Source organism: Bombina bombina, chromosome 6 (genome assembly GCF_027579735.1).
Source record: "Bombina bombina isolate aBomBom1 chromosome 6, aBomBom1.pri, whole genome shotgun sequence".
Taxonomy (NCBI): domain Eukaryota; kingdom Metazoa; phylum Chordata; class Amphibia; order Anura; family Bombinatoridae; genus Bombina; species Bombina bombina.
This window is the reverse complement of record NC_069504.1, coordinates 288,378,755-288,406,469: the sequence shown is the minus strand read 5'-3', so window position 1 is coordinate 288,406,469 and position 27,715 is coordinate 288,378,755. Positions and strand designations below refer to the sequence as shown.

General features: G+C 39.8%; 1 protein-coding gene across 2 annotated transcripts in view; it reads left to right on the top strand.

Annotated features, from left to right (window-relative positions):
• The window catches only part of NUDT4 (nudix hydrolase 4), a 122,898-nt gene extending 95,642 nt beyond the window's left edge, over positions 1–27,256 (top strand). For both annotated transcript variants that reach the window (XM_053716901.1, XM_053716902.1), the window contains exon 5: positions 22,143–27,256. In XM_053716901.1, the coding sequence (XP_053572876.1) occupies positions 22,143–22,345 (203 nt within the window). In that variant the 3' untranslated portion in view covers positions 22,346–27,256. The remainder of the gene's footprint in view (positions 1–22,142) is intronic.
• The last annotated feature ends 459 nt before the right edge of the window (positions 27,257–27,715 follow it).

The window sequence follows — 27,715 nt, the reverse complement described above, 5'->3', positions numbered from 1 at the left end:
AACGCCTCTTGACGAGATTCAGGACAGAATCAGAGCTCTCAGGTTCGCCCATTCATATATTGCTGATGCGGTCCACCAGGTCCTTCGATTTGGAGCTAAGGCTTCTGGTTTTGCTGTTTTGGCCAGGCGGGCTTTATGGTTGATGTCTTGGTCAACTGATGTTTCATCTAAGGCTAAACTGATGACTCTTCCTTGCAAGGGGAAGACCTTATTTGGACCGGGTTTGGCGGAAATAATTTCTGATGTTACAGGTGGAAAAGGGTCTTTTCTGCCCCAGGATAAGAGGAGCAAACAGAAGGGACGTCAAAGTAATTTTCGTTCCTTTCACAACTTTAGAGGAAAGTCCTCATTTTCGTCCAACCAGAATAACAAGCCAGCCTAGAAATCAACTCAGTCCTGGAGTAGGAGTAAGCAGGCTAAAAAGCCTGCTACCGACTCTAGGTCTGCATAAAGAGGTTGCCCCTGATCCAGGCCTGGATCTATTCGGGGGCAGACTCTCTGTTCGCTCAAGTCTGGTTAAGGGACGTTCCAGACCAATGGGAGGTGGAAAACAAACCTGTTTGTGGTTCCTAAAAAAGAGGGAACCTTCCACCCGATTCTAGAATTAAAATGTCTAAACAAATTCCTTAAGGTTCCATCGTTCAAGATGGAAACCATTCAGACAATTCTTCCTTTGATCCAAGAGGGTCAGTATATGACGACCATAGATTTGGACGCTTACTTACATGTTCCCATCCACAGGGATCATCACAAGTTTATGAAATTTGCATTTCTGGATCGTCACTTTCAGTTTGTGGCCTTGCCTTTTCGGCCTGGCCACAGCTCCCAGAATATTCTCGAAGGTTCTAGGGGCCCTTCTAGCGGTGGTCCGGTCAAGGGGTATAGCAGTGGCCCCCTATCTGGACGACATTCTATTTCAGGCTCCCTCATTTCCAAGGGCGACATCTCGCACGGAGATCTTACTCTCCTTCCTCCAGTCTCACGGGTGGAAGGTAAATGTGGAAAAGAGTTCTCTGGTTCCAGCAACAAGAGTTGTGGTGTTAGGGATAATTATAGACTCTGTTCTGATGAAGATATTCCTGAGGGAGACAAGAACAATCAAGCTCCTATCAGCTTGTCGAATCCTTCAGGAGACACTTTGTCCTTCAGTTGCTCAGTGTATGGAAGTAATTGGACTGATGGTGGCAGCCATGGACATCGTGCCATTTGCTTGTTTTCAACTGAGAGCTTTACAGTTATGCATGCTCAATCAGTGGAACGGAGATTATCTGGATCTTTCTCCAAAGATAGTTTTGGATCAGAAGACAAAGGATTCTCTTCATTGGTGGCTTTCCCGGGGCACTAGCTTTCAGAGACCATCTTGTGTGATAGTGACTACAGACGCCAGGCTGGGGGGCAGTCTGGAAATCCCTCAAGGCTCAGGGTCTTTGGATTCAGGAGTCGTCCAAAGTACCGATCAACATTCTGGAGTTGAGAACAATTTACAATGCGCTTTTAGCTTGGCCTTAAACTAGTTAATCAGATTCCAATCAGACAACATAACATCAGTAGCGTACATCAACCATCAGGGGGGAACACAAAGTTCCCTAGCGATGAGGGAGGTGTCTCTGATCATTCAGTGGGCGGAAGACCACTGTTGTCTGTCAGCCATCCACATCTGGAAGTGTTCTCCAAACTGGTATCCAGATGGGGGATGCCGGAGTTGGATCTCATAGCGTCCCGCCAAAATGCAAAGCTTCCAAGGTATGGTTCCAGGTCAACGGATCCTCAGGTTTTTCTAATAGACGCCCTGGTAGTTCCGTGGGACTTCCAGTTGGCATTTCAAATAAATACCTATTTTACTTGATTAACCCTATAGATCCCACCTTTAGCTTACTAGCGCTCTTCCATTCTCTTTATTCTTGGTTTAATATATGAGATCTGGTTGAGAGATCTTGCTCTTGGGAGGAGCTTGTGTGGCTGTAGTTTTGGCGCTGTGGATTCCTATTTGTTTATATCCTTACCTTCTTCTTCAGGGGCCTTTTCTTCATCGAAATATTGTTTCTCTGAAGCTGACTGCTTGGAGATTGAACGCTTGATTCTATCTAAGCGAGGTTTTTCAGAGTCAGTGATTGAGACACTGATGCAGGCTCATAAGCCGGTCACTAGAAGGATTTACCATAAGATATGGAGGAAATATCTTTCTCTTGTTAAGTGTATCCAGTCCACGGATCATCCATTACTTGTGGGATATATTCCCTTCCCAACAGGAAGTTGCAAGAGGATCACCCACAGCAGAGCTGCTATATAGCTCCTCCCCTCACATGTCATATCCAGTCATTCTCTTGCATCCCTCAACATAGATGGAGGTCGTGATAGGACTGTGGTGTTTTATACTTAGTTTATTTCTTCAATCAAAAGTTTGTTATTTTTAAATGGCACCGGGGTGTGCTGTTTTTTCTCAGGCAGTATTTGGAAGAAGAATCTGCCTGCGTTTTCTATGATCTTAGCAGAAGTAACTAAGATCCACTTGCTGTTCTCACACATTCTGAGGAGTGAGGTAACTTCAGAGAGGGAATGGCGTGCAGGTTTTCCTGCAACTAAGGTATGTGCAGTAAAATATTTTTCTAAGGAATGGAATTGACTAAGAAAATGCTGCTGATACCGAAGTAATGTAAGTAAAGCCTTAAATGCAGTGGAAGCGACTGGTATCAGGCTTATTAATTGAGATATATAAAAAAATATAAAAAAAATGTGTTTTAAAAACGTTTGCTGGCATGTTTAATCGTTTAACGTACATTTGGTGATAAAACTTATTGGGGCATAATTTTTCCACATGGCTGGCTTAATTTCTGCATAGAAACAGTTAACTGAGGCTTCCCACTGTTGTAATATGAGTGGGAGGGGCCAATTTTAGCGCTTTTTTGCGCAGTAAGAATTCAGACTCAGACTTCCTGCTTCTTCCTGCATGATCCAGGACTTCTCTAGAGGGCTCAAAAGGCTTCAAAAGTCATATTGAGGCAGGTAATCAGTCACAGCAGAGCTGTGACAGTGTGTTTGACTGTTTTTTAAAAAAAACGTTTTTCTCTATTGTTTATCCGTTTTGGGTATTAAGGGGTTAATCATCCATTTGCAAGTGGGTGCAATGCTCTGCTAACTTACTACATTTACTGTGAAAATTTGGTTGGTATAACTGCTTTGGTTCATTGTTATTTCAACTTGAGACAGGTTTTGTGCTTCTTAAAGGCGCAGTAGCGTTTTTTTATATTGCTTGTAAACTTATTGTGAAGTGTTTTTCAAGCTTTCCAGTCTTATTGCTAGTCTGTTTAAACATGTCTGACATAGATGAATCTACTTGTTCATTATGTTTGAAAGCCAGTGTGGAGCCCCATAGGAATATGTGTACTAAATGTATTGATTTCACTTTAAATAATAAAGGTCAGTCTTTATCTATAAAATAATTATCACCAGACAACGAGGGGGAAGTTATGCCGACTAACTCTCCTCACGTGTCAGTACCTTCGCCTCCCGCTCAGGGGGCGCATGCTATTATGGCGCCAAGTACATCAGAGACGCCCATAGCAATTACTTTACAGGACATGGCTACAATCATGAATAATACCCTGTCAGAAGTATTATCTAGATTGCCAGAATTGAGAGGCAAGCGCGATAGCTCTGGGATTAGGAGAGATGCAGAGCGCGCTGGTGCTGTAAGAACCATGTCTGATACTGCGTCAGTTTGCAGAACATGAGGACGGAGAGCTTCATTCTGTGGGTGACGGATCTGATCCGGGGAAACCTGATTCAGAGATCTCTAATTTTAAATTTAAGCTTGAGAACCTCCGTGTATTGCTTGAGGAGGTTTTAGCTGCTCTGAACGACTGTAACACAGTTGCAATTCCAGAGAAATTGTGTAGGCTGGATAGATACTATGCGGTACCGGTGTGTACTGATGTTTTCCCTATACCTAAAAGGCTTACAGAAATTATTAGCAAGGAGTGGGATAGACCCGGTGTGCCCTTTTCCCCACCTCCTATATTTAGAAAAATGTTTCCAATAGACGCCACTACACAGGACTTATGGCAGACGGTCCCTAAGGTGGAGGGAGCAGTTTCTACTTTAGCAAAGCGTACCACTATCCCGGTTGAGGATAGTTGTGCTTTTTCGGATCCAATGGATAAAAAATTAAGTTACCTTAAGAAAATGTTTGTTCAACAAGGTTTTATCCTGCAGCCCCTTGCATGCATTGCGCCTGTCACTGCTGCTGCGGCATTCTGGTTTGAGTCTCTGGAAGAGGCCATTCACACAGCTCCATTGGATGAAATTATGGACAAGCTTAAATCACTTAAGCTAGCTAACTCATTTGTTAATGATGCCATTGTACATTTGACTAAACTAACGGCTAAGAACTCCGGATTCGCCATCCAGGCGCGGAGGGCGCTATGGCTTAAATCCTGGTCAGCTGACATGACTTCTAAATCTAAATTACTTAATATTCCTTTCAAGGGGCAGACCTTATTCGGGCCCGGCTTGAAGGAAATTATTGCTGACATTACTGGAGGTAAGGGGCATACCCTTCCTCAGGACAGGGCCAAATCAAAGGCCAAACAGTCTAATTTTCGTGCCTTTTGAAATTTCAAGGCAGGAGCAGCATCAACTTCCTCCGCTCCAAAACAGGAAGCAATTTTGGACCTAAAGATCTTAAACAAATTCCTAAGAATTCCATCATTCAAAATGGAAACTATTCGGACCATCCTGCCCATGATCCAAGAGGGTCAGTACATGACCACAGTGGACTTAAAGGATGCCTACCTTCACATACCAATTCACAAAGATCATCGGTTCCTAAGATTTGCCTTTCTAGACAGGCATTACCAATTTGTAGCTCTCCCCTTCGTGTTGGCTACGGCCCCGAGAATCTTTACAAAGGTTCTGGGCTCACTTCTGGCGGTTCTAAGACCGCGAGGCATAGCAGTGGCTCCGTATCTTGTCTCATACAGCGATAGTTCTGGCATTTCTGAGGTCGCATGGGTGGAAGGTGAACGTGGAAAAGAGTTCTCTATCACCACTCACAAGAGTCTCCTTCCTAGGGACTCTGATAGATTCTGTAGAAATGAAAATTTACCTGACGGAGGCCAGGTTATCAAAACTTTTAAATGCTTGCCGTGTCCTTCATTCCATTCCACGCCCGTCAGTGGCTCAGTGCATGGAAGTAATCGGCTTAATGGTAGCGGCAATGGACATAGTGCCATTTGCGCGCCTGCATCTCAGACCGCTGCAATTGTGCATGCTAGGTCAGTGGAATGGGGATTACTGTACTCAGATTTGTCCCCCCTACTAAATCTGGATCAAGAGACCAGAGATTCTTTTCTCTGGTGGCTATCTCGGGTCCATCTGTCCAAGGGTATGACCTTTCGCAGGCCAGATTGGACGATTGTAACAACAGATGCCAGCCTTCTAGGCTGGGGCGCAGTCTGGAATTCCCTGAAGGCTCAGGGATCGTGGACTCAGGAGGAGAAACTCCTCCCAATAAATATTCTGGAGTTAAGAGCAATATTCAATGCTCTTTTAGCTTGGCCTCAGTTAACAACACTGAGGTTCATCAGATTCCAGTCGGACAACATCACGACTGTGGCTTACATCAACCATCAAGGGGGAACCAGGAGCTCCCTAGCGATGTTAGAAGTCTCCAAGATAATTCGCTGGGCAGAGTCTCACTCTTGCCACTTGTCAGCGATCCACATCCCAGGCGTGGAGAACTGGGAGGCGGACTTTCTAAGTCAGACTTTTCATCCGGGGGAGTGGGAACTCCATCCGGAGGTGTTTGCTCAACTGGTCCATCGTTGGGGCAAACCAGAACTGGATCTCATGGCGTCTTGCCAGAACGCCAAACTTCCACGTTACGGATCCAGGTCCAGGGACCCGGAAGCGACGCTGATAGATGCTCTAGCAGCTGCTTGGTTCTTCAACATGGCTTATGTGTTTCCACCGTTTCCTCTGCTGCCTCGACTGATTGCCAAGGTCAAACAGGAGAGAGCATCAGTGATTCTGATAGCGCCTGCGTGGCCACGCAGGACCTGGTATGCAGACCTAGTGGACATGTCGTCCTGTCCACCATGGACTCTACCTCTGAGACAAGACCTTCTAATGCAAGGTCCTTTCAATCATCCAAATCTAATTTCTCTGAGACTGACTGCATGGAGATTGAACGCTTGATCCTATCAAAGCGTGGCTTCTCAGAGTCAGTTATTGATACCTTAATACAGGCACGAAAGCCTGTTACCAGGAAAATCTACCATAAGATATGGCGTAAATACCTGTATTGGTGCGAATCCAAGAGTTACTCATGGAGTAAGGTTAGGATTCCTAGGATATTGTCCTTTCTCCAAGAGGGTTTGGAAAAAGGCTTATCAGCTAGTTCGTTAAAGGGACAGATTTCTGCTCTGTCTATTCTTTTGCACAAGCGTCTGGCAGAAGTTCCAGACGTCCAGGCTTTTTGTCAGGCTTTGGCTAGGATTAAGCCTGTGTTTAAAACTGTTGCTCCTCCGTGGAGCTTAAACTTGGTTCTTAAGGTTCTTCAAGGAGTTCCGTTTGAACCTCTTCATTCCATTGATATTAAACTTTTATCTTGGAAAGTTCTGTTTTTGATGGCTATTTCCTCAGCTCGAAGAGTCTCGAAGTTATGTGCCTTACATTGTGATTCTCCTTATCTGATTTTCCATTCAGACAAGGTAGTTCTGCGTTCTAAACCTGGGTTTTTACCTAAGGTGGTTTCTAACAGGAATATCAATCAAGAGATTGTTGTCCCATCATTGTGCCCTAATCCTTCTTCAAAGAAGGAACGTCTTTTGCATAATCTGGACGTAGTCCGTGCCTTGAAGTTCTACTGCAGGCAACTAAAGATTTTCGTCAAACATCTGCCCTGTTTGTCGTTTATTCTGGACAGAGGAGAGGTCAAAAAGCTTCGGCAACCTCTCTCTCCTTTTGGCTTCGAAGCATAATACGCTTAGCCTATGAGACTGCTGGACAGCAGCCCCCTGAAAGGATTACAGCTCATTCTACTAGAGCTGTGGCTTCCACCTGGGCCTTTAAGAATGAGGCCTCTGTTGAACAGATTTGCAAGGCTGCGACTTGGTCTTCGCTTCACACTTTTTCAAAATTTTACAAATTTGACACTTTTGCTTCTTCGGAGGTTGTTTTTGGGAGAAAGGTTCTACAGGCAGTGGTTCCTTCCGTTTAAGTTCCTGCCTTGTCCCTCCCATCATCCGTGTACTTAAGCTTTGGTATTGGTATCCCACAAGTAATGGATGATCCGTGGACTGGATACACTTAACAAGAGAAAACATAATTTATGCTTACCTGATAAATTTATTTCTCTTGTAGTGTATCCAGTCCACGGCCCGCCCTGTCTTTTAAGGCAGGTCTAAATTTTTAATTAAACTCCAGTCACCACTGCACCCTATGGTTTCTCCTTTCTTGTCTTGTTTCGGTCGAATGACTGGATATGACATGTGAGGGGAGGAGCTATATAGCAGCTCTGCTGTGGGTGATCCTCTTGCAACTTCCTGTTGGGAAGGGAATATATCCCACAAGTAATGGATGATCCGTGGACTGGATACACTACAAGAGAAATAAATTTATCAGGTAAGCATAAATTATGTGTTTTTTTTTGGTCTGAAGCTAAGGGATATTCTTGGAGTAAGGTAAGAATATTATCCTTTCTTCAGGAGGGTCTGGATAAAGGCTTGTCTGTTAGTACCCTGAAGGGTCAAATTTCGGCCTCATCAGTCCTTTTAAACAAATGTTTGGCAGATGTGCCAGGCGTTCAGTCTTTTTGTCAGGCCTTGGTCAGAATTAGCCGGTGTTTAAGGTGATTTAAGATTTTATAACGGCGTCCGTTTGAGCCGATGCATTCCCTTGACATTAAACTTTTGTCTTGGAAAGTTTTGTTCTTGTTGGCTATTTCTTCTGCTCGGAGAGTATCTGAACTCTCCGCTTTACAATTTGGTTCTCCTTATCAAATTTTTCATGCTGATAAAGCTGTTCTTCGTACTAAGTTGGGATTCCTTCCCAAGGTTGCATCTGCTAAGAATATTAATCAGGAAATTGTTGTTCCTTCCCTGTGTCCTAAACCTTCTTCAGACAAGGAGCGCTTGCTGCTGGATGTGGTTCGCGCTCTTAAGTTGTACTTGGAAGCGACTAAAGACTTTCGGAAGTCTTCCGCTTTATTTGTTCGTTTTTCTGGGAAGCATAGAGGTCAGAGGGCGCCTGCCCCTACTCTAGCTCGTTGGTTGAGGAGTGTGATCCGCATGGCTTATGAGTCCTCTGGGAAACAACCTCCAGAGAGGATTAAGGCTCATTACACCAGAGCCATAGCCTCTTCGTGGGCTTTCAAAAATTAAGCTTTTATGGAGCAGATTTGCAAAGCTGCAACTTGGTCGTCTTTACATAATTTGTCAAAATTTTACAGATTTGATACTTTTGCCTCTGCTGAGGCAGCTTTTGGGAGAAATGTTCTTCAAGCGGTGGTGCCTTCTGTTTAGGTATTCTGTTTTCTTATCCCTCCCTATTCATCTGTGTACTCTAGCTTGGGTATTGGTTCCCAACAGTAATTAAGATGAACCCCTGGACTCACCACATCTTTAGAAGAAAACTAAATTTATGCTTACCTGATAAATTTATTTCTTCAAGATTTGGTGAGTCCACGGACCCACCCTTTGTTTTTCGGGTAGTTTTAGGTTTTTGACTAAACCTCAGTCACCTCCGCACCTTGTCACTTTCCTTTCTCTATTTACTTTCGGTCGAATGACTGGGGGTTATGGGTAGGGAAGTGATACTTAACAGTTTTTACTGTGGTGCTCTTTGCCTCCTCCTGCTGGCGAGGAGTGGTATTCCCAACAGTAATTAAGATGAACCCGTGCACTCACCACATCTCGAAGAAATAAATATCAGGTAAGCATACATTTTTTTTATTTTTTTTTAATAAATTGCAGGATGTGGAATTGAATATGGGCAGGTGCATACTGTTCACCTTAGACGTAAGCAGCCTTTATACCGCTATCAAACATGAGAGCGGCATAGCAGTGGTAAGGAAGGTACTCATCGATAGTAAACAGTATACAGATGCAGAGGTTGATTATTTTTTTTTTTTATTTTTTTTTAACAATTGCTCAGGATGGTCTTCTTTCAGAGACAAGGTACAGTCATGGGTCACATACACGAATATATATATATATATATATATATATATATATATATATATATATATATATATATATATATATATATATATATTAAACATCTGAGGAGAAATTTGTCTGAGAATGAACAGTTAGTCAAGTATGTGGCCACATACATACATATATATATATATATATATATATATATATATATGTATGTATATATGTATATGTGTGTGTGTTCGGTGTGTGGTGTGGCGACATTGGAACCCTGGAAGAATTTGTGCGGGATCTAAACATCAGTACCAATTTGATTATATTTACACTCACTGCAAGTGAGGAAAAAAATCAGTTTTTTGGACACCACTTTTTATCTTAAGGATGGAAGGCTCTGTACAGATCTGTATGTGAAGCCCACAGATAAAAATAGTACATTGCACTATAAAAGTTTCCATCCAAGAAACACTGTACAATCTCGCCCTAGAAGTCATTACATGAGGGTAGATAGGATAGTATCTGAAAAAGAGATTTTGGAAATAAGAATGAGAAAGATGACAAATTCCTATCTAGGGGTTATCCAGCTGATATTTTAAACAATGAACTTACACAAGTGGTGAGGCAATCTAAAATGAGGAAGGATTTCCAGAGAAGAGGGAAAATGAAGGAAAAGATGTTAACAATGGTTGTGGATCATAATGAGTACTGGGTATTGGTACCCACTAGTAATTGGAATGACGTTGTGGACTCTCCATGTCTTAGGAAAGAAAACAACATTTATGCTTACCTGATAAATTTCTTTATTTCCGGACATGCAGAGTCCACGACCCCACCCTCTTAATTATAATTTGGCAGTTTTTTTGTAAACCTCTGGCACTTTTTTCACCCTTTTGTTGCTTATTTCTTTCATGTAATTAGAAGAGACCATGAGCTAGTGACGTATGGGATATACATTCCTACCAGGAGGGGCAAAGTTTCCCAAACCTCAAAATGCCTATAAATACACCCCTCACCACACCCACAATTCAGTTTTACAAACTTTGCCTCCGATGGAGGTGGTGAAGTAAGTTTGTGCTAGATTCTACGTTGATATGCGCTCCGCAGCAAGTTGGAGCCCGGTTTTCCTCTCAGCGTGCAGTGAATGTCAGAGGGATGTGAGGAGAGTATTGCCTATTTGAATGCAGTGATCTACTTCTACGGGGTCTATTTCATAGGTTCTCTGTTATCGGTCGTAGAGATTCATCTCTTACCTCCCTTTTCAGATCGACGATATACTCTTATATATACCATTACCTCTGCTGATTCTCGTTTCAGTACTGGTTTGGCTTTCTACAAACATGTTGATGAGTGTCCTGGGGTAAGTAAATCTTATTTTCTGTGACACTCTAAGCTATGGTTGGGCACTTTGTTTATAAAGTTCTAAATATATGTATTCAAACATTTATTTGCCTTTCCTTATTTTCAGACAGTCAGTTTCATATTTGGGATAATGCATTTGATTTATTCATTTTTTCTTACCTTCAAAAATTTGACTCTTCCCTGTGGGCTGTTCAGCTCGCGGGGGCTGAAAATGCTTCATTTTATTGCGTCATTCTTGGCGCGGACTTTTTTGGCGCAAAAATTCTTTTTTCCTTCAACATCTAAGGTGCAGAATGTTCCTGATAATATAAGAGATTTTGTTTCTGAATCCATAAAGAAGGCTATGTCTGTTATTTCTCCTTCTAGTAAACGTAAAAAATCTTTTAAAACTTCTCTCCCTACAGATGAATTTTTAAATGAACATCATCATTCTGATGACTCTTCTGGTTCAGAGGGTTCTGTCTCAGAGGTTGATGCTGATAAATCTTCATATTTATTTAAAATGGAATTTATTCGTTCTTTACTTAAAGAAGTACTAATTGCTTTAGAAATAGAGGATTCTGGTCCTCTTGATACTAATTCTAAACGTTTGGATAAGGTATTTAAAGCTCCTGTGGTTATTCCAGAAGTTTTTCCTGTTCCTAATGCTATTTCTGCAGTAATTTCCAAAGAATGGGATAAATTGGGTAATTCATTTACTCCTTCTAAACGTTTTAAGCAATTATATCCTGTGCCGTCTGACAGATTAGAATTTTGGGACAAAATCCCTAAAGTTGATGGGGCTATTTCTACCCTTGCTAAACGTACTACTATTCCTACGTCAGATGGTACTTCATTTAAGGATCCTTTAGATAGGAAAATTGGATCCTTTCTAAGAAAAGCTTATCTGTGTTCAGGTAATCTTCTTAGACCTGCTATATCTTTGGCTGATGTTGCTGCAGCTTCAACTTTTTGGTTGGAAACATATTATTATTCTTCTACAGCATGCTAATAATTTTATCTGTGATGCCATTTTTGATATTATCAGAGTTGATGTCAGGTTTATGTCTCTAGCTATTTTAGCTAGAAGAGCTTTATGGCTTAAAACTTGGAATGCTGATATGGCTTCTAAATCAACTTTACTTTCCATTTCTTTCCAGGGTAACAAATTATTTGGTTCTCAGTTGGATTCCATTATTTCAACTGTTACTGGTGGGAAAGGAACTTTTTTACCACAGGATAAAAAATCTAAAGGTAAAAACAGGGCTAATAATCGTTTTCGTTCCTTTCGTTTCAACAAAGAACAAAAGCCTGATCCTTCATCCTCAGGAGCAGTTTCAGTTTGGAAACCATCTCCAGTCTGGAATAAATCCAAGCCAGCTAGAAAGGCAAAGCCTGCTTCTAAGTCCACATGAAGGTGCGGCCCTCATTCCAGCTCAGCTGGTAGGGGGCAGGTTACGTTTTTTTCAAGGAAATTTGGATCAATTCTGTTCACAATCTTTGGATTCAGAGCATTGTTTCAGAAGGGTACAGAATTGGTTTCAAGATGAGACCTCCTGCAAAGAGATTTTTTCTTTCCCGTGTCCCAGTAAATCCAGTAAAAGCTCAAGCATTTCTGAAATGTGTTTCAGATCTAGAGTTGACTGGAGTAATTATGCCTGTTCCAGTTCCGGAACAGGGGATGGGGTTTTATTCAAATCTCTTCATTGTACCAAAGAAGGAGAATTCCTTCAGACCAGTTCTGGATCTAAAAATATTGAATCGTTATGTAAGGATACCAACGTTCAAGATGGTAACTGTGTAAGGACTATCTTGCCTTTTGTTCAGCAAGGGAATTATATGTCCACAATAGATTTACAGGATGCATATCTGCATATTCCGATTCATCCAGATCATTATCAGTTCCTGAGATTCTCTTTTCTGGACAAGCATTACCAGTTTGTGGCTCTGCCGTTTGGCCTAGCTACAGCTCCAAGAATTTTTACAAAGGTTCTCGGTGCCCTTCTGTCTGTAATCAGAGAACAGGGTATTGTGGTATTTCCTTATTTGGACGATATCTTGGTACTTGCTCAGTCTTTACATTTAGCAGAATCTCATACGAATCGACTTGTGTTGTTTCTTCAAGATCATGGTTGGAGGATCAATTTACCAAAAAGTTCTTTGATTCCTCAGACAAGGGTAACCTTTCTGGGTTTCCAGATGGATTCAGTGTCCATGACTCTGTCTTTAACAGACAAGAGACGTCTAAAATTGATTGCAGCTTGTCGAAACCTTCAGTCACAATCATTCCCTTCGGTAGCCTTATGCATGGAAATTCTAGGTCTTATGACTGCTGCATCGGACGCGATCCCCTTTGCTCGTTTTCACATGCGACCTCTTCAGCTCTGTATGCTGAAGCAATGGTGCAAGGATTACACAAAGATATCTCAATTAATATCTTTAAAACCGATTGTTCGACACTCTCTAACATGGTGGACAGATCACCATCGTTTAATTCAGGGGGCTTCTTTTGTGCTTCCGACCTGGACTGTAATTTCAACAGATGCAAGTCTCACAGGTTGGGGAGCTGTGTGGGGATCTCTGACGGCACAAGGAGTTTGGGAATCTCAGGAGGTGAGATTACCGATCAATATTTTGGAACTCCGCGCAATTTTCAGAGCTCTTCAGTTTTGGCCTCTTCTGAAGAGAGAATCGTTCATTTGTTTTCAGACAGACAATGTCACAACTGTGGCATACATCAATCATCAAGGAGGGACTCACAGTCCTCTGGCTATGAAAGAAGTTTCTTTCATGTAATTAGCAAGAGTCCATGAGCTAGTGACGTATGGGATATACATTCCTACCAGGAGGGGCAAAGTTTCCCAAACCTCAAAATGCCTATAAATACACCCCTCACCACACCCACAATTCAGTTTTACAAACTTTGCCTCCGATGGAGGTGGTGAAGTAAGTTTGTGCTAGATTCTACGTTGATATGCGCTCCGCAGCAAGTTGGAGCCCGGTTTTCCTCTCAGCGTGCAGTGAATGTCAGAGGGATGTGAGGAGAGTATTGCCTATTTGAATGCAGTGATCTCCTTCTACGGGGTCTATTTCATAGGTTCTCTGTTATCGGTCGTAGAGATTCATCTCTTACCTCCCTTTGCAGATCGACGATATACTCTTATATATACCATTACCTCTGCTGATTCTCGTTTCAGTACTGGTTTGGCTTTCTACAAACATGTAGATGAGTGTCCTGGGGTAAGTAAATCTTATTTTCTGTGACACTCTAAGCTATGGTTGGGCACTTTGTTTATAAAGTTCTAAATATATGTATTCAAACATTTATTTGCCTTGACTCAGAATGTTCAACTTTCCTTATTTTCAGACAGTCAGTTTCATATTTGGGATAATGCATTTGATTTAATCATTTTTTCTTACCTTCAAAAAATTTGACTCTTCCCTGTGGGCTGTTAGGCTCGCGGGGGCTGAAAATGCTTCATTTTATTGCGTCATTCTTGGCGCTGACTTTTTTGGCGCAAAAAAATCTATTTCCGTTTCCGGCGTCATACGTGTCGCCGGAAGTTGCGTCATTTTTTGACGTTATTTTGCGCCAAAAATGTCGGCGTTCCGGATGTGGCGTCATTTTTGGCGCCAAAAGCATTTAGGCGCCAAATAATGTGGGCGTCTTATTTGGCGCGAAAAAATATGGGCGTCGCTTTTGTCTCCACATTATTTAAGTCTCATTTTTTATTGCTTCTGGTTGCTAGAAGCTTGTTCTTTGGCATTTTTTCCCATTCCTGAAACTGTCATTTAAGGAATTTGATAAATTTTGCTTTATATATATGTTGTTTTTTCTCTTACATATTGCAAGATGTCTCACGTTGCATCCGAGTCAGAAGATACTACAGGAAAATCGCTGTCTAGTGCTGAATCTACCAAAGCTAAGTGTATCTGCTGTAAACTTTTGGTAGCTATTCCTCCAGCTGTTGTTTGTATTGATTGTCATGACAAACTTGTTAAAGCAGATAATATTTCCTTTAGTAAAGTACCATTGCCTGTTGCAGTTCCTTCAACATCTAAGGTGCAGAATGTTCCTGATAATATAAGAGATTTTGTTTCTGAATCCATAAAGAAGGCTATGTCTGTTATTTCTCCTTCTAGTAAACGTAAAAAATCTTTTAAAACTTCTCTCCCTACAGATGAATTTTTAAATGAACATCACTCTGATTCTGATGATTCCTCTGGTTCAGAGGATTCTGTCTCAGAGGTTGATGCTGATAAATCTTCATATTTATTTAAAATGGAATTTATTCGTCCTTTACTTAAAGAAGTACTAATTGCTTTAGAAATAGAGGATTCTGGTCCTCTTGATACTAATTCTAAACGTTTAGATAAGGTATTTAAAGCTCCTGTGGTTATTCCAGAAGTTTTTCCTGTTCCTAATGCTATTTCTGCAGTAATTTCCAAAGAATGGGATAATTTGGGTAATTCATTTACTCCTTCTAAACGTTTTAAGCAATTATATCCTGTGCCGTCTGACAGATTAGAATTTTGGGACAAGATCCCTAAAGTTGATGGGGCTATTTCTACCCTTGCTAAACGTACTACTATTCCTACGTCAGATGGTACTTCGTTTAAGGATCCTCTAGATAGGAAAATTGAATCCTTTCTAAGAAAAGCTTATCTGTGTTCAGGTAATCTTCTTAGACCTGCTATATCTTTGGCTGATGTTGCTGCAGCTTCAACTTTTTGGTTGGAAACTTTAGCGCAACAAGTAACACATCGTGATTCTCATGATATTATTATTCTTCTTCAGCATGCTAATAATTTTATCTGTGATGCCATTTTTGATATTATCAGAGTTGATGTCAGGTTTATGTCTCTAGCTATTTTAGCTAGAAGAGCTTTATGGCTTAAAACTTGGAATGCTGATATGGCTTCTAAATCAACTTTACTTTCCATTTCTTTCCAGGGTAACAAATTATTTGGTTCTCAGTTGGATTCCATTATTTCAACTGTTACTGGTGGGAAAGGAACTTTTTTACCACAGGATAAAAAATCTAAAGGTAAAAACAGGGCTAATAATCGTTTTCGTTCCTTTCGTTTCAACAAAGAACAAAAGCCTGATCCTTCATCCTCAGGAGCAGTTTCAGTTTGGAAACCATCTCCAGTCTGGAATAAATCCAAGCCAGCTAGAAAGGCAAAGCCTGCTTCTAAGTCCACATGAAGGTGCGGCCCTCATTCCAGCTCAGCTGGTAGGGGGCAGGTTACGTTTTTTCAAGGAAATTTGGATCAATTCTGTTCACAATCTTTGGATTCAGAGCATTGTTTCAGAAGGGTACAGAATTGGTTTCAAGATGAGACCTCCTGCAAAGAGATTTTTTCTTTCCCGTGTCCCAGTAAATCCAGTAAAAGCTCAAGCATTTCTGAAATGTGTTTCAGATCTAGAGTTGACTGGAGTAATTATGCCTGTTCCAGTTCCGGAACAGGGGATGGGGTTTTATTCAAATCTCTTCATTGTACCAAAGAAGGAGAATTCTTTCAGACCAGTTCTGGATCTAAAAATATTGAATCGTTATGTAAGGATACCAACATTCAAGATGGTAACTATAAGGACTATCCTGCCTTTTGTTCAGCAAGAGTATTATATGTCCACAATAGATTTACAGGATGCATATCTGCATATTCCGATTCATCTAGATCACTTTCAGTTTCTGAGATTCTCTTTCCTAGACAAGCATTACCAGTTTGTGGCTCTACCGTTTGGCCTAGCTACAGCTCCAAGAATTTTTACAAAGGTTCTCGGTGCCCTTCTGTCTGTAATCAGAGAACAGGGTATTGTGGTATTTCCTTATTTGGACGATATCTTGGTACTTGCTCAGTCTTTACATTTAGCAGAATCTCATACGAATCGACTTGTGTTGTTTCTTCAAGATCATGGTTGGAGGATCAATTTACCAAAAAGTTCTTTGATTCCTCAGACAAGGGTAACCTTTCTGGGTTTCCAGATGGATTCAGTGTCCATGACTCTGTCTTTAACAGACAAGAGACGTCTAAAATTGATTGCAGCTTGTCGAAACCTTCAGTCACAATCATTCCCTTCGGTAGCCTTATGCATGGAAATTCTAGGTCTTATGACTGCTGCATCGGACGCGATCCCCTTTGCTCGTTTTCACATGCGACCTCTTCAGCTCTGTATGCTGAAGCAATGGTGCAAGGATTACACGAAGATATCTCAATTAATATCTTTAAAACCGATTGTTTGACACTCTCTAACATGGTGGACAGATCACCATCGTTTAATTCAGGGGGCTTCTTTTGTGCTTCCGACCTGGACTGTAATTTCAACAGATGCAAGTCTCACAGGTTGGGGAGCTGTGTGGGGATCTCTGACGGCACAAGGAGTTTGGGAATCTCAGGAGGTGAGATTACCGATCAATATTTTGGAACTCCGTGCAATTTTCAGAGCTCTTCAGTTTTGGCCTCTTCTGAAGAGAGAATCGTTCATTTGTTTTCAGACAGACAATGTCACAACTGTGGCATACATCAATCATCAAGGAGGGACTCACAGTCCTCTGGCTATGAAAGAAGTATCTCGAATTTTGATTTGGGCGGAATCCAGCTCCTGTCTAATCTCTGCGGTTCATATCCCAGGTGTAGACAATTGGGAAGCGGATTATCTCAGTCGCCAAACGTTGCATCCGGGCGAATGGTCTCTTCACCCAGAGGTATTTCTTCAGATTGTTCAAATGTGGGAACTTCCAGAAATAGATCTGATGGCGTCCCATCTAAACAAGAAACTTCCCAGGTATCTGTCCAGATCCCGGGATCCTCAGGCGGAGGCAGTGGATGCATTATCACTTCCTTGGAAGTATCATCCTGCCTATATCTTTCCGCCTCTAGTTCTTCTTCCAAGAGTAATCTCCAAGATTCTGAAGGAATGCTCGTTTGTTCTGCTGGTAGCTCCGGCATGGCCTCACAGGTTTTGGTATGCGGATCTTGTCCGGATGGCCTCTTGCCAACCGTGGACTCTTCCGTTAAGACCAGACCTTCTGTCACAAGGTCCTTTTTTCCATCAGGATCTGAAATCCTTAAATTTAAAGGTATGGAGATTGAACGCTTGATTCTTGGTCAAAGAGGTTTCTCTGACTCTGTGATTAATACTATGTTACAGGCTCGTAAATCTGTATCTCGAGAGATATATTATAGAGTCTGGAAGACTTATATTTCTTGGTGTCTTTCTCATCATTTTTCCTGGCATTCTTTTAGAATACCGAGAATTTTACAGTTTCTTCAGGATGGTTTAGATAAGGGTTTGTCCGCAAGTTCTTTGAAAGGACAAATCTCTGCTCTTTCTGTTCTTTTTCACAGAAAGATTGCTATTCTTCCTGATATTCATTGTTTTGTACAAGCTTTGGTTCGTATAAAACCTGTCATTAAGTCAATTTCTCCTCCTTGGAGTTTGAATTTGGTTCTGGGAGCTCTTCAAGCTCCTCCGTTTGAACCTATGCATTCATTGGACATTAAATTACTTTCTTGGAAAGTTTTGTTCCTTTTGGCCATCTCTTCTGCCAGAAGAGTTTCTGAATTATCTGCTCTTTCTTGTGAGTCTCCTTTTCTGATTTTTCATCAGGATAAGGCGGTGTTGCGAACTTCTTTTGAATTTTTACCTAAAGTTGTGAATTCCAACAACATTAGTAGAGAAATTGTGGTTCCTTCATTATGTCCTAATCCTAAGAATTCTAAGGAGAAATCGTTGCATTCTTTGGATGTTGTTAGAGCTTTGAAATATTATGTTGAAGCTACGAAATCTTTCCGTAAGACTTCTAGTCTATTTGTTATCTTTTCCGGTTCTAGAAAAGGCCAGAAAGCTTCTGCCATTTCTTTGGCATCTTGGTTGAAATCTTTAATTCATCTTGCCTATGTTGAGTCGGGTAAAACTCCGCCTCAGAGAATTACAGCTCATTCTACTAGGTCAGTTTCTACTTCCTGGGCGTTTCGGAATGAAGCTTCAGTTGACCAGATTTGCAAAGCAGCAACTTGGTCCTCTTTGCATACTTTTACTAAATTCTACCATTTTGATGTATTTTCTTCTTCTGAAGCAGTTTTTGGTAGAAAAGTACTTCAGGCAGCGGTTTCAGTTTGAATCTTCTGCTTATGTTTTTCGTTAAACTTTATTTTGGGTGTGGATTATTTTCAGCAGGAATTGGCTGTCTTTATTTTATCCCTCCCTCTCTAGTGACTCTTGTGTGGAAAGATCCACATCTTGGGTAGTCATTATCCCATACGTCACTAGCTCATGGACTCTTGCTAATTACATGAAAGAAAACATAATTTATGTAAGAACTTACCTGATAAATTCATTTCTTTCATATTAGCAAGAGTCCATGAGGCCCGCCCTTTTTTTGTGGTGGTTTTGATTTTGTATAAAGCACAATTATTCCAATTCCTTATTTTTTATGCTTTCGCACTTTTTTATCACCCCACTTCTTGGCTATTCGTTAAACTGAATTGTGGTTGTGGTGAGGGGTGTATTTATAGGCATTTTGAGGTTTGGGAAACTTTGCCCCTCCTGGTAGGAATGTATATCCCATACGTCACTAGCTCATGGACTCTTGCTAATATGAAAGAAATGAATTTATCAGGTAAGTTCTTACATAAATTATGTTTTTTCCATTTTCTTTGGCTGAATGACTAGGGGTTATGGGTAAGGTAGTTACACTTAAAAGCTTTGCTGGGGTGCTCTTTGCCGCCTCCTGCTGGCCAGGAGTTGAATATCCCACAAATTGGAATGACGACGTGGACTTTCCATGCCCGGAAAGAAAGAGAGAAAGGTAAGCTTACATTTTAGTTTTTTCTATATTTGCAAACAAGCTGGATATAAAACTGACAGTACTCGTGAACATAAATAAACATTAAGTCTCTTGGCTAAAGGTAAAAGGTATGCTCTTACCCGGGCCATCTCTAGTCTTCTAGATGAGACACTGCAACACAAATCTGAGGACTGGTCAGGCGCATTTAGCAAACAGCAGGCCAGGTGAAATGATACTAAAACAAACCAATTGAGGGGGTGTCCAAGTGGTAATATTGAAATAAATATTTAAACAGATATATCTCAATGAGGAATAAAAACAATAAATCTGTTACCAAACAGTTATGCAATAATAGTCCCAAAAGAATCCGTGCTCTGCACTATTCAAAGGGCCTCGAGGGATATCAAGGTAAAGGTGGCTTCTCTTCACAGACTAATCCGAACCAAACTATGAAGTGAAACACAAAACAGAGGGGCGCCTCATGTGCAGATCAACCAAAAGTGAGTATGAAATGATGCAACCATAATCCAAAAATGGGTACTCACATTTGGCAATAGCACACCAATGTGCTGGTAGTGATGTGCTGATATCTCAGGGTGCATCAGCTCACCCTCTCTCCAGGTGCTGCTCAGCCAGTTGAATCACAAGAAAGCTCCAAGGATATGAAGCTCAACTCTGTGTAGCATTCAAATGGGGAAAACAAAGGTGCTAGAACTGTGCTTAAGTTTAAAAAAATGTTTATTTAAAAACAAAAGCAGTGAGTTAAAATTGGGGTGTCCAAGTTATACCCCCTATCTGCAACGCGTTTCTCGACAACTGTTTCATCAGGCATCGTGATTGTTACATGGAGTTGAGCTTCATATCCTTGTATCGATCTTGTGATTCAACTGGCTGAGCAGCACCTGGAGAGAGGGTGAGCTGATACACCCTGAGATATCAGCACATCACTACCAGCACATTGGTGTGTTGTCAAATGTGAGTACCCATTTTTGGAATTTGGTTGCATCATTTCATGTTCACTTTTGATCTGCACATGAGGTGCCCCTCTGTTTTGTGTTTCACTTCACAGGTGAAATGACAAGCTGTGTAGGAACAAACACAAACCAAAGAGAGCAACTGTGTGTCTGGATTTATGGCGGTTTGTGCATCCATGAGGCACTGCTATTGGGACAAAGTTCCCCTTGTTATATTTCCAGGGCGGCTCTGTTACTCTTTGTTCTTGCTCTGATTCCCAGTATGCTGCATGTGACAACTCAATGCCTGGACTTGCAGTGCAAATTGGCAAAACTAGAAGTCAAAGGATAGGTGTATTAATTTGGGGGCACATTGTTGGATGGCGATGGAGTTGTGTGCTAGTGTTATATGCTGTGAGCCTTGGCACTCTCATGTTCCATAGAAAGATAACTTACATTAATAGTTACAATATTTAAGATGCATAGCTGCCAATGTCTCCATTATTGTTAGATTAAAAAGAATTTACATACTAGAAGTACAATTAGAACCTCTAAGAACAAAAAAAAAAACTTTATTTAGAACTAAGCTGACTTTTTAAACTGCACCGTAAGCCATTTTAGCACTCCCTTTGGTATTGGTTTACGTACAGCCATGGCCTCCCCTTGAGTAATGTGAGGGGAATAAAGCACAAGTTGAGAAATCACATCAGACCTAAGCTGAAGGAGTTAAAGGGACATTAAACTTCTGAGTACAGCTACACTAGCATGGTTACTACTCACAAGCTATTTTCCTCCTGTACCTGCAGTTCTCTTTAAAGCTGTTCTTATTTGAACCCATACAGAAGCCCATTGGTAAAGCTCTGCATCTTTATACTGGGTGCTGCCATCTTAGTATGCACGTATTGTCGCGCCCTGTGACAGTAGTGGTGCATTTTCACAGATCTGTGACATTGCTGGCTTTTTGATAGCTGTTCATTGCACTGTGTTCGCTAACTCAATAGGAAGCAGAAGAATTTACAATTTTGCATTTTTTTTGTACACAGTTAAAAGTTGCATAACATATAAAAAAAAAAAGCCCTCCGGAATAATAAGGCAAAATGCAACCACTGCAGAAATGTACAGTTCCCACTCTATATATTGTGCACTCTAAATTGAAGTGCACGATACAGCTTGAGAAATAAGACGGCGATATCACTTATCTGTGAATGTGCCCTGCTCCGGACACATGGTGCAAGAATACTTGGACTCCAAGATGGTGTCACCCAGTGTGAAGTTCTAACCAGCACTTGTGAAGGGTTAAAATAAGAGAACAGCTTTGCAGAGAGCTGCAGGCACAGAAGGAAAAACAGTGTGGTGAGTAGTATCTATGCTACTGTAGTTGTACCCAGCAGCTTAATGTCCCTTTAAGGCAGAGTATAGGACAGCAATCAGTTTACTTTCAATGACTCAGGAAGTTAGCATCTAATTGGCTGCATTGTCTGCCAACTAATGCAAAGAAAAAAAGCTTTACCAGAGGAATTGCCTGCTGTGAGAGTGTTAGGATGCAATTTTAAAAAAGGTCTACAAAACGTAATTTAGTATTAATCTACTACAATATTTGTAATACCAAATAAATACTCCCTTTTTCTTTATAATCCAAGACATGATTGCTACTAAACTCAGGTTGGCAAGAAGATTTACGCCTGTGTTTTAGTTCTTTGTGGTGACAATGTGTCTAGCTATATAACCGTTCTAGTTCTAACAGACCGGATCCCTGGAGCTAGATACTATGAGAACATTATCTTGCAGCCTAAAGGTTAATCCCATCTAACTGCTTTGTTGAATTCAAAATTATATTATTTATTCTTATAAAGTTCTAGATCATTATTCTTATCTTAACTTTGTTTTTGTTTGTTTTTTAGGGAGGAAGAGAGAGTGGTTTAAAGTTGAAGATGCCTTGAAAGTTCTGCAGTGTCACAAACCAGTACATGCAGAGTATTTGGAAAAGTTGAAATTAGGATGTTCCCCAACCAATGGAAATTCAGTAGTATCCACCCTACCTGACAACACCTCTCTTTATGTTACTTCTGCACAGACTTCTAGCCTGCCATCGACTGTGAGATAAATATTTTGAGCTCTGGGGTGACTTACTGCTCATGTTCATTCATATGGAGAATGGCCTTTGATGTTCTCATGCCAACATTATATTTTGACCTGGATTCCTGAACACAGTCTACAGAAAACATTTTTTTTTTTCTTTCTTTACAACGTGTTTTGAAATTTTGGGTTTTTAACAATGTATAATAGTGTTTCATCAAACCAAAGCCATATGGATTTTTTTAGATGCCTTAAAAGGCCATTTTCTCCCATCTTACGTCTTTTCAGCCACTACCATTGAGATCTATGTATGAATTTTATGTGGTGACAAAGTCAAATTTATTTTTCCCAACTGTGTGCTGGGAGAACTTTTCTTCACTGCTGGATGCACGGTGGGCCTATAGTGCCATGCATTTGTGGTTCTCCTTGTAGTAAATAAGCATGGATTGCAGAGGAAATAGTGGCACTTTTGGGATAAGTATGTGAAATGTTTACCGTACAAATAGTTTTGTCCTGAATTGTTTTTTGTTAAAGGCCTGTTTTTACTCCAATTTGAGAACACGTTTATTGGCTTTGCGAGAACTAAAATATGAATCTCCTATATGTAATGTAATTTTTGTAATTATTTTGTAAGATTCTAGAATCTCCCCTTTTCAGAGACCCAGATACCTCCTAAAGCCATATCCAGCTTAAAGGCGATGGATCTTGTTAAATATCAGTATAAAACTATAGACTTTTCCATGTCCATTAATACCTGGGCATTGGTAAATACCGTAATAAGTAGCAAAAAACTGCTAATGTTTTCCATCTGGTACTATAAAGGTTATATGTGCTTTTCAGTAGTCTAAAAAACACATATCTCCTTGATTCAGTTATTCATAAAGTGTGCGATTAAGTTTTAACCATTGGTCCGTTTTCTGCTAACAACAAAGCTTTGCTTTGAATTCAAACAAATTAAGGTCAGAAATGTTTTCCATGTACAAAAATGGCAAATTTATTTGATTTCTGTTTTCGTAGTATTTTAATAAAAACATATTTGCCTTTTGAATTATAGGGGCAGTTTAGGAGTAATCATCTGAGTAGCTATTGTATTTGCAACATTCATGATAAGCAAATGTAATGCATGTTAATTAGTAAATGGTATGTCACACTTTATGAAGAAAGCAAAAGGATTTAAATAGAATCTAATATCATTGCAAAGAGTGTGAGCTAAACGCAGTTTCTTTCTCAGGTTATGTACCATTGGTTTGTACAAATGACTTTGTAAATACAGCAAAAAAGATACTTCTCTATGAAATCCTTTTTTTCCTACTTAATGTAAAATCTGTCAGATTTAAAGGGACATGAAAGTCAATTGCAACCTTTGTGATTTACTTCATTTTTGTATAATTTGTTGAAGAGCATACCTAGGTTGGCTCAGGTGTGTGCGTGTGTTAAGCGGTATATGGCAGCAGTATTTGCAATAATGTGTATTGCAAACACTGCTGCGATATAGTGCACAAACTGCACTCTATTGAGCATAATTAGGTCTGCTCTTCAGCAAAAGATACCGAGAGAACAAACTAAATGTGTTAATAGAAGTAAATTGGATTTTTTTTAAGTACATTCTCTATCAGAATTGTAAAAGTTTAATTTTGACTTTCATGTTGCTTTAAAAATGTGTTAGATGCCTTTAACTGTGTTGAGGCAATGTTTTGTGAAGAAAAACCAAAGCCTCTTCAAGAGCAGGTCATCTGTTGCAACCTTAAGAGGACATGCGGTTGATAAGTTCTATGTAGATAAGATGTAATTTTGCTTCATGTGTTGACATTATATTCAATGTATAAATGCATTATGTAAATATTCAAACCAGTAAATCATCCGCGAGTGTAAAAAGATGGTTGTTGTAATTTAAACATTTTGTTACTCAACACGTTTTCTTCTACTTTAACACGTGTAATGCTGCTATAAATTTCAAAGAATTGTGATTGCTATTACACCTTTTTTTTTTTTTTAAGAACTGTTGTGCCACAATTGATGTGTTCATTAACTCTGCCTGTGCCATATGGTTGCCTTTAAACCTTTCAGAGTAAGTTGTACCATGCATATTTATGTTGTAAGATAAATCCTTTTTTATTTAAAACTTTCTAAGGAACAAATGCTGGAAATATTCAGGTTATACTGAACATATCGGTTTCTGCAGAATATGCTTAACAGTAGGTTAATGATACCACCTTTTGTGTCTTCAAAGCAATCAACATATCTGATTTTTTATATTTCATGTATTTTTGTTTATAAAATTGAATTCAAATCCCAAGTCCGTAAATTCTCATAACTCCAGTTATAAGAAAAATATAAACCGGCTTTAAATCTAAACAATGATTTATGTTTTCTTTGATTACATAGATAAAGCTTTCTTCAAACATAGAGAACCAGTTTGATTTTTTTTTCCCCAGTATGTATCGTTTCCTCCTGATAAACAAAATATACAAATATTGATGTATGAGAATCTGTTGGGGGTAAAGCACACAACAAGTCTACGTTTTAAATATACACATGTACTGGTGATCTGGTCACTCCAGGTTTGTTGTGATTATCATTGTGTGACTAATTTATGCGATTTATGTGACTAAAAAAAAGCAAAAAAAAGTCTTAAAAAAAAAAGAAAAACAATCTTTTGACAGTATGTTTTGAGTGTATAATGCAGATCCTTAAACTTGACCCTCCAGAGGTTTTGGAACTACATTTCCCATGATGCTCAGCCAGCTGATATGCTGGCTGAGCATCATGGGAAATTAAGCTCCACAACCTCTAGAGGGCCAGGTTTAAGGCTGTATGTTATAATGCATCATTTTAAACTATCCAATAGTGTGTTTGATACATATGTATACCGTATTGTAGCTTCCCAGCTGAATATTTTGATTTAGTTTTTCTTTTGTGGAAACCATCTGTAGTTATTTGTGCCAAACACATGACCTTTTCTAACATGCAATTTCTATGCAACCTTGAACAATCACTTTAAATGACGTTTCGTTCGTCTTTTTGTGTTATATGTTCAAGTTAATCCACTTAAAAAATCCACACTATTCTCTGTAAGGTATGATGTATGTTATTTTTAAGACCGACTCTTATAAACTTTGATTCACTGGTTCACTCAAATTTAGAAACTATCATAGCAAGTACTTTAGTTTGTGAAGGTTCTCAGGTCCCTTTAATAGTTGCTGACAGCATCTACTGTAGCCTCTAATGGAACTTATCTCTATGTTTTAAAATTGCTTGTCTAACAGCCTGGGACCTCATACATAGCAGTGGTTTGTAGTTTACAGATAGATAAAAGTAAATTCAGCTCCCGGATTGAAGGAGTTAAGTCATTAGTATAGATTCATTTAATTCACCCATATGACTGATTTAACTCACAGAATCCCAGTATGAGACAATGTGTTTTTAATATGGTTTGAATGGCAATTGTGTGTATGAATTGTAATGACCATCACCTAATTTTCTTTTAAAGGGACATAATACTCCTATGCTAAATCACTTAAAACTGATGCAGTATAACTGTAAAAAGCTGGCAGGTTAATATCACTTGAGCATCTCTATGTAAAAAAGGAAGATATTTTACCTCACAATATCCTTAGCTCAGCAAGTTCTGTGTAAAAAGTTGTAATTCAGCTGCTGCCCAGCTGCAGGTCATAAAAAATGAAGAAATGAACTGCAACCAATTGGCATCAACAGTGCTGAGGTCATGAACTTACTGTGATCTCATGGGATTTCATCGTAAACTTCCTTAACGTGAATGTCAATTTTTGACGCTAAAGTGCAGAGTTTTTAAAAATTTGATTAAAAACATGGACACTGTAATTCATCAAAATTTACATTTCACTCCTGTAAAGAAAGTTACCTTTTAATCTTCACAGCAGCTCCAGCTTCCTCCACCCGTTGCAAAGCCTCTTCATGGGTCTAAAATGAGGAATCAGGCTTCCTCTAATCACGGCATTGAATCACACTGATTCCCCCGGGGGGAAGCCGTGATTGAAGGATGACCTATCCATCATTTCTGACGTCAGAAATGGCTTGCAACGACCGGAGGAAGCTGGAGCTGCTGTGAAGATTAAAAGGTAAGTTTTTTTTTTTCACAACAGGAGAGAAATGTAAATTGTGATTAATTAAAGTGTCCCTGTTTTTAATCAAATTTTTAAAAACCGGGCACTTTAGCATCAAAATTGACATTCACTTTAAACTGAATAGGGAAATAACATGAGTGCACAAGGCTCAATCCCTTAGCTGTCATGGGACAGACATGCTGATTTGCTGCTTAGAAGTCCTTTACAATGGGATGTGGCTACTGAGGAACTGATATTTTCTAGTCAGAATTTTACAGCTATGCTGCATCACTTTCAAGTGTTTCAACATTTGGGTATCATGGCCCTTTAATAAGTTTAATAAATAAAAGCTATGTTTTACTTTTAGTGATGATATAATTTAGCTATACTCTTTAAAAAAAAAAAGTAAAGGTGTACACAATGTTCTTTTGTCAAGCTCTTTTTGACCTAGTTATCTACTATAATGAGACTGGTGGTGTTTAGCGTTTTTTGGCAAGCATTGGTGTCTAGCTTTAAAATGAGAAAAATAAGTGCTTTCCTTGTAAACCGAAGGCTGTAAGCTATAGCTCAATGATGCAAATATAAATGTAATTGTTGTCACCTGGAATATGAATTTATCATTCTGCTACCAGTTAAGCTCAGATGTTACCCAATGCACCTTAGATAGATCAATGGTAATGACACAGAAGGGTATACCAGGTGCTTTAGTAGCTGCTATAAAGCTCTACAAAAGAAAAAAAAATGTGAAAATGTTAATGCACATTATCGCTTGTAAATAAACGTTTAGTATAGATCATCCACATTTGTAAATATTTCTGATTGAAGTACCAATTTGTAAAATAAACAGTGTCACTATACTGAGTTGAATGGTATATATTTGTTTCAGGGAGGGGGCTGTTATATAACGCTCAACCAAATCTTAAAGTTGTAAAGGGTTTTTCTTCCATTCATGGTTGTTTTTTAATGTACATTTCTTTCATGTAATTAGCAAGAGTCCATGAGCTAGTGACGTATGGGATATACATTCCTACCAGGAGGGGCAAAGTTTCCCAAACCTCAAAATGCCTATAAATACACCCATCACCACACCCACAAATCAGTTTTACAAACTTTGCCTCCCATGAAGGTGGTGAAGTAAGTTTGTGCTAGATTCTTCGTTGATATGCGCTTCGCAGCAGGCTGGAGCCCGGTTTTCCTCTCAGCGTGCAGTGAATGTCAGAGGGATGTGAGGAGAGTATTGCCTATTTGAATTCAATGATCTCCTTCTACGGGGTCTATTTCATAGGTTCTCTGTTATCGGTCGTAGAGATTCATCT